This window comes from Lactuca sativa, chromosome 8 (assembly GCF_002870075.4).
Source record: "Lactuca sativa cultivar Salinas chromosome 8, Lsat_Salinas_v11, whole genome shotgun sequence".
Taxonomy (NCBI): domain Eukaryota; kingdom Viridiplantae; phylum Streptophyta; class Magnoliopsida; order Asterales; family Asteraceae; genus Lactuca; species Lactuca sativa.
Genome location: NC_056630.2, coordinates 162017681 through 162026093, shown reverse-complemented (window position 1 = coordinate 162026093; position 8413 = coordinate 162017681). Strand labels below are relative to the sequence as shown.

General features: G+C 35.7%; 1 protein-coding gene across 1 annotated transcript; it reads left to right on the top strand.

Moving 5' to 3' along the window:
* Window positions 1–2832: 2832 nt before the first annotated feature.
* LOC128127868 (uncharacterized) lies at window positions 2833–6211 on the top strand. Its single transcript, XM_052766589.1, has 5 exons — window positions 2833–3305; window positions 3423–3606; window positions 3670–3811; window positions 3908–3977; window positions 6208–6211. The coding sequence occupies exons 1-5, from the start codon at window positions 2833–2835 to the stop codon at window positions 6209–6211; spliced, it is 873 nt and encodes a 290-aa protein (XP_052622549.1).
* The last annotated feature ends 2202 nt before the right edge of the window (window positions 6212–8413 follow it).

Here is an 8413-nt window from a genome sequence, read left to right as displayed (position 1 = left end):
AGAAAAAGAGAAGGGATTCACGGTAGTGAAGGAAACCAAGGGAGAGGAATCATTTCATTCAATTCTGAAGCCTAGCGTCTCCTGTAAGACTCTATAACCTTAATTCTTTTGTTGAGTAGGCTAAGTGAAATCGAATAGGTTAGTTAGAAGGTTGATAAGACCACCGTTTGCCACATTTGCTGATGAAAACTGACATATTCGTTTTTGTCTTGATGGAAGTTATGCATGAGCATAATGCTCATAGTTTAACAATTGGTTCGTAGCGCCATTTTTTTGTTCGTAACTAGGGAGATCCATAAATGACTTGTTTTTGGTAAGAGATTGGCTTCTTCATACAAAGCCAACCGGGAACCTTATTTCGATAGAACGTGAAGCTTGTGGTCTGTTCCTTTCCTAACTATAGTGGAACTTGCCCGAAGGAAATCTTTTATCTTCTACTAAATCAGCCGATGGAGTTCAACATTACCAGAACCAATGGTTACGAATCTGCACCGAACTAACGAAAGAACTCCTTTCTTAACAAAGAAGCGAAATTCCCTTTTCTTTATTCCAACTACATCTTTTGTTTTAGAGGGGAGGATTTTTTTATCTAGAAAAGAAATACAATCAATATAGGGCTTTCACCATCTCGGGATTTAGTTCTGACCATTCACCGGTTAAGACCCATTGGTATGGTGACAAGACTCACCTCTCTCGAATGTTGAATCTGACAATGCTAGAACCACATATGTCCCACGTGTTTCCCCAACTCAACTACATGTAGCATCATAATATGGACTTGTCATTAACCCAGAAATACCCTCAAGGTCAACTGTGGTCAACCTTAGCCAAAGACAAAGTCAACAGTCAAAGTCAACAGTCAATGTTGACCTCATCTAGCTACTCATAGAGTTCCTACCTAGTCCAGGCAACCTAATCAAACCCTAGCCAACTCGTCGAGTTGTTTCATCAACCCGATGAGTTCACTTGATATTCAGAAAAATAGGGAGACCCAATTCGACTCGTCAAGTTCCTAGAGCAACTGATAGAGTCCCCCTTCCTGTTTAATTGTTGTGATGTTACACCGAATCTGGGGACTCTAAGGCTTAGATCTGAAGCCCTAAGGTGCCTAGAAGGATAAGGTTTCCAACTTTACCTTCTAGAACCGTTCCAATTTCTCTAAGGCCCCTAACAAAAGTTGTAAAGCTCCAAAGCTTTTCCATACGGTCCAAAACTCTAGGGATCTGAAGTCCCTCCTTTCCAAAAAAGCTTATATTCCTCAAAACGTTCCAGAGATGGAGGCTTTATGGAAATGCATGTCCAATGCATGTCCCTAGGTCTAAATGGCCAAAAAAGGGGAAATATGCCCAAATACCCTTGCATGGATTCCTTACTCGAGCAAAGGCCAGATCTAGCCCACCTTGGGACCATTTTACTCTTGAGATTTATAAAGTTGCAAACTTCATGAATCCCATGCATGCATTCAACAAGAATGGTAGGAAATGAAGATTAAACTCAAGATCTAGCAAAAAACTATGATAAAAATTGAAGACTTACAGCAGTCCACAAGATGATTAAGCTCAAGGATGGGTACTTGGTTTGCTGGATCTTCTCACTATCTCCTTCTTCTTAAGCTTCCAAGGTCACACTAGCTCACAAAATGGAAGAGAATGGGGATTAGGGTTAGCACAGGCGTTCTTAGGGTTTGGAGGCAGATGGGAGGTCAGCCTCAAGGCTCATAAGGAGATTATATATGGTGCAAACCCTAAAATTAGGGTTTTATCATTACAGTGCCTACTTGTCGAGTCGGCCTTCCGACTCGTCGAGTAGGGTGTAGATCCCGTGTCCTTGAAATGCCCTCTACTCGACGATTTGGACTCCTAACTCGCCGAGTCCATACATCAAAACCTTAGATTTTAAATAAATTAAGTAATACCTGGAAAAAATGTTACAAGTCTCCCCCACTTGAACTAGACTTCGTCCTCGAAGTCTGCTGATCCAAACAAGTTTGGGTAGTGTTCCCGCATCTTGTCCTCCGGCTCCCAGGTCCACTCGGAGCCCCTGCGGTGCTGTCATTGCACCTTTACCAACTTCACTTCCTTGTTTTGAAGAACCTTGGTCTTCCGGTCTAAGATGGAAACAGACCTCTCGATGTAGTTCAGGCTTTCATCCACCTGAATATTGTCCAACGAAATGACTGCGTACACGTCAGTGACACACTTCTGAAGCTGAGACACATGGAAGGTGTTTTGAATCTGTAGAGTCATTTTGTTGTAAAACTCGAAGTGGCTATGTCTTTGTAATATTCACATTTTAGTTATTTTACTAAGTCATTTTTATGCGAAGCTTAGATGTTTAGACTTAGTATATTTTTTGTACACTCAGATTCCCTATAAATAGGGACTGAGGTTAGAAGTAGAATATAAATTTTTGTAACTCGAATATCCTTCTGCTTATTTCGTGTAATCAGTCTTTCTCAATAGAAGATCTGATTAATATTTACTCTTCGTGTTCTTATTACTCAGTCACTCAATTCATAATTGCATTCATAATCTCGATAACAATTCTCTACAATTGGTATCAGAGCAGGATTCAAACTGCTTCGATCGGATTTTTGTGTTAGAATCATTTTGCTTTTTGAGTAGTAATTTTACTCAAAAATTTCCACGCATTCTGGTTTTGAAAATCTCTTTTGATCTTCAGATTTGAATCGATTCTGCTTTTGAATTGTTAATTCGAGTAATCGATTAGCAATTTGTGATCATTTCAGTCAATCAATTTTCAAATTCATTGAGTTTTTCAAGCTTTCTGAAATTTTAGTGTTCATCAATGGCGAACTTTAACATGAACACAATGACTTCCTTCTCTCATTTACTTGGATCATCAACCAAAATTCCTATGTTAATCCCTGAATATTATGATCAATGGGCGGATAGAATGGAGGATTACCTGAATGGAATAGATGAAGAACTTTGGAACTGTATTGATGGAACAGTTCAAGCTCCTGCTAATGTTCAACCAATCGGAGCATCTAATACAACTGCTGAAGTACTTGAAAGACAAAACCGTATGAAGAAGAATGAAAAACGATGCATGAGGGAACTAAGAGGTGCTTTACCTCCTGTTGTTTACAATTACATCCGTAGTTGTAAAACAGCAAAGGAAATTTGGATCACTTTGAAGGAGAAATATCAAGGAAGCGAAAAAACGAAGATCAATTCAGTGAAACAATGTCTTGTTGAACTGAAAGAATTCAGACAAAAGGAGACTGAATCTCTTGAAGCTTACTATGATTGTCTGAATGAACTGGTCTATCGTTGCAACAGGTATGGGATTACGAGATCACTCGTGGAGTACAACTTAACTTTCATCATGGGCCTTCGCAAGGAATGGCGAAGTGTGAGCATGATGATTAAAAACCAACAGAGTTTTGATACAACAAGTCTGAACCATCTATACAATCAACTGAAAACTCATGAGTGTGAAGTTTTAGAAATGTATGAAGATTCAAAACAAAGTATTGGAGGTCCTTTGGCTCTAGTTTCAAAAGTATCTGAAGTTGATGTGAATGAAAAAGATGATTCAGATAATGAAGGATTTTTTATGAACTCGGATGATGAAGCTGTGGCATTCTACTCAAATAATAGAGTTAAGAAATTTTTCAAGAAGCCTTTTAATCCAAAAGGTAAGGCTACGGATGCGAAGAGTGGAGTCACAAAAACTGGAGGAGAGGTGAGGAAGAAAATGGAGAAAGCTGAGGAAAAACAAAAAGATGCGAAAGAAGTGAAGAAACTGAAAGGTGACTTGGGAATTTACTGTCACTACTGCAATGGTACGAATCACTTCGCAGCCGATTTCATGTTGCGAAAGAAAGAAAAGAAAAAGGAAAAAGTTAAATATGAAGCATACTATTCTGAAAATATTGAAGAGTTACGTGCTAAGACAAAAGGAGTGTCTCTGGTTGTGAAGGGTGAAATTGATGATGAAGAGAGTGGAACGTATCAGATCTGGTCTTCAGGATCTGATGACGAAAAAATGAGGCATCCCACACATGGAGCTATGTTTGCAAGTTTTGAAGGTTGCGAAGAGGAAATTTCAGGGAAGTGCTTCGTATCCAAATCCACGGACAAATCACCCATGACCACCAAGGTACGTCTTATACTTGAATCTTTTAATATTCCTTTATCTGCTTATGATGCTGAACTCACTTCATTTGATGATACTGTGGCTTATTTTGATTCTATAATTGTGTCTGCTAGTACTGAAGCACAAAACTTGAATTTGCAACTAGGTGAGACACGAAGAGAGTTAGAAATAAAAAGGAGCAAAGTAGAAAAACTTGAAATACAGATCAAAAATGTAAATTGTGATAGGGATAATCTTACAAATGATGTTAGGTTATTGCTTGCACAAAGGAACATATATTGTAATTCTGCCGAAAGATTGTATGCAAAATTAACTGCTTTACATCATTCTTCTGATATTAGCAAAGAACAACATAGGAAACTTTTACCTTTTCTTGAATATGAACGTGAAAAAGTTGATGTTGTTTCTTATGATTGCGAAAGTACAATTGTTGAATTTGACAAAATACCTGATAATAGATATGCATATGGTATTGTCAAAATTAATGAATTCTTGAATGCTGATGAGTTGATTGATATTGTCAATGAAAGTTTGACAAAGAGTGAACAAGTGAAAATCCTAAAGAAAACTGAAAATTCAACTCTTGATTCTCAACTCAATTATGTTGATGTCAATGACAATTCAGATAATGTGAGTGAGATCAGTGAAATTGAAGAAGAAGAAGAGGTTGATTGTTCTAAATTGTCAATCATTAATATCACATCTAAGATCAAAGGTAAAGAAATAATAGTTGATTCGATAGTTAAGGATGAAACTGATAAACCTTCTACTTCGCAACATTGTACCTTTGATAATGTGGAGGTTGAAAGTTGGAAAACTGATGAAAATGATGAAAACAATGAAGGTGTGAAGGATTCACCTAAAACACCTCCAAGAGTTATTATGAATCAAGTGTTTGATAATACAAAAGAATTTGACAAAATTCTAAATGAAAAAGGTGCACATTATTTGGAAACCAACACAGTGGTCTATCCAAATTTTAAATGTACAGATGACATCATTTTTCCAAATCAAGTTTTTGTCACAACTGGAAATGTTGAGAACATTAAACCTGAATTCATCAAAATGGTTGAAAATGATAATCAAAAGTCATCAACAGCAGGTTTCTTTTCAAATCAAAATACCGAAGAAAACAATTTAATGAAAAATTCTTATGTTCTTCAAGAGAAAAAGTCATCACAAAAATGGGTGATTAAAGATGAAAATGCAAACAAAGTTTTTGAAAAAGTTGAGAAATCAAAGGCTGAAATGAAATTAAATTCTCACGAATTTAAATTGATAGTTGGAAATTATTCAACAGAAAATAATGTTTCAAAAAGAAAAGCAAGAAAAGCAATTTTTTGGCAAGTTGTGTCTAATGATAAGCCAAAATTTGAAAAAGAACAAATTTTGAAACCAAAATCATCAAACTTTCAAAGCAAAAACAAACAAATAGATACAAGTTTTCACAGACCAATAAATTATGTTGATAAAATTCCATTTTTTCGCAAATATGACAATAATTGAACATTTGAGACTTCGCAAAAATTTGTGAATAATCAAAATTTTCGAAACGTTTGCAAATTCACGAATACTTCAACACCTTTGAACAATTCCAACAAAGCTAAAGTGAAATTTTCACCAAAATAACCAAATTTTCCAAATCCTTCAAATTCACAACCAACCAAAGTTTCGTATTCAAAAGGAAAATCTGATGTAAATACAATCAATCGTTGGTTTGAAGGGAAAGGCAAACAATATCAAAGTGGAAAGTTTTCAGAACAACAAATAAAAATTGCATTTGACAAGTTCGCAAATAGCTCTTCTACTGCTAGTTCACCATCTCATAATTCGCAAATTCCGGTTCAAAAATGGAAACCTGTTAACAAAGCTACGAATGTTGTGAAGGATGAGATTACAATCAATGGAAATCCAAAACAATTGAATGACTATATTTCAATATCCAGATCTGATGATGTTGATATAATGGATTCTGTCACAAACAAAGTGAAAACATGGTTTTCAAATTCAAAGAATTTGTTTCATTCTACTAATGATGGACCCAAAAAGTCTTGGGTTCCTAAATTTTTTCAATAATTGCAGGTAATGTGTGACGAGCAATACGATGCGAAATGGTATATTGATAGTAGTTGCTCTCGTCATATGACTGGAAGGAAGGAGAACTTGCGAGATTATAGAAGCTTGGAAAATGCAGGAGTAGTCAAATTTGGAAATAATCACAAATGTTAAGTGAAAGGCTATAGGAAAGTTACGAATGGACAATTCATAGTAAACAGAGTTGCTTATGTTGAAGGTCTTCAACATAATTTGATTAGTGTTTCGCAACTTGTTGTGGGGACTGGTAATCAAGTTATGTTCGATGAAGAAGGAAGTGTTATTTCAAATGCGAAGACAAATGAAGTACTTCTCAAATCAAAAAGATATGGTGATATGTTTACATTAGACATCAAACCAATCATTGGCAAACCGGCTGTGTGTTTACTATTAAAAGCTTCTAATGATGTTAGTTGGCTTTGGCATCGCAGATTGTCACATTTGAACTTTCGCAACATTAACGAACTTGTCACTGAAGATTTAGTTCGAGGTTTACCTATATTAAAATTTGACAATGATACTTTGTGTGCAGCTTGCGAACAAGGCAAACAACATAGAAAAGGTCATCCATTGGAACTTATTCACATTGACTTATGTGGACCGTCGATTGTTGCTACAATCAATAAAAAGCGGTACATTTTAGTTATTGTTGATGATTTTTCTCAATTCACATGGGTATATTTTCTTAGGTTAAAATCTGAAGTTGCTCAAACAATGATTGACTTTATCAAAAAGATTGAGCTTAGCCTGAAAAGGAGTGCTCACAAAATTAAGAGTGATAATGGTTCTGAATTTAAAAATCAAACTCTTGATTCTTTTCTCACAAGCAAAGGGATTTCGCATAATTTCTCATCACCATACACTCCTCAACAAAACGGTGTTGTTGAACGAAGAAATCGATCATTATGCGAAGCAGCCAGAACAATGTTAACATATGCGAATCTACCTCAATATCTTTGGGCTGAAGCAGTTTCTACTGCATGTTTTACACAGAATCGATCATTCATTCATCAAAGATTCAATGTTACTCCATACGAAATAATCAACAATAGGAAACCTAATGTCAAATTCTTTCATGTTTTTGGTTGTAGGTGTTTTATAATGAATCTCAAAGACAATTTGTCCAAGTTTCAAGCTAAAGCTGATGAAGGCATATTCTTGGGGTATTCGCACAATTCAGTGGCATACAGAGTGCTCAACAAAAGAACAAGAAAAATTGAAGAAACTTTCAATTTAACATTTGATGATTACTATCTTAAACAAACGGATAGTAAATTTGACAATAAATCAATACTTGTTGATTCAAATACACAAATTGATTATTCTGAAATAAATGATTTTGATTATGACTTAATTTTCAGAATTCCTGACAGGGCAATTGATGCGGAAAATAATGCTCTAGATAATCAAACATCAGAATCTTCAAAACATACTGATGATTCAACAATTACTACAACATCAACATCTTGCGAAAGTGTACCTGATGTTCGTATGGAGGGGGAGCATACGATCAACAATGCAGACAATCAGCCAACTTTCGAGGGGGAGAATGAAAATAGGAATCATCAAGTTGAGGGGGAGCATTCGCAAAATCAACAAGAATATCAAGATGAGGGGGAGCATTCGCAAAATCAATAGGAACATCATTTTGAGGGGGAGCAACAAGATGAAATGCATTTTGAGGAAGATAATGATACAACAGAGAAAAACAATCTTGGTGAAAATGATGAATTTCATGAAATTAATGATAATTTTTCTGTTTCAGGATCTGAAAATGAAGATATGTATGAAGATGAAGCATTGGAATTTGATCCTGATTTTCCACCACTTGAGAAATGGACAAAGAATCATCCCAAAGAACAGGTAATTGGAAATCCACAAGATGGTGTGCTGACAAGAGCTCAGATACGTGCGAAAAATGAAATACTGAATGCGAACCAAGAACTATGTATGTTTAATGTCTTTATTTCGAAAATAGAGCCAAAGACAGTAAAGGATGCTATGGAACACTCAGATTGGGTTGTTGCTATGCAATCTGAACTGGCTGAATTTGAACGAAACAAGGTTTGGAGATTAATTCCTAAACCTTCTGATGTTTCAATTGTCGGATTAAAATGGATTTTTAAAAATAAAACCGACAAAGATGGCAATATTATTCGAAATAAAGCTAGACTAGTGCTTAAAGGTTATTCGT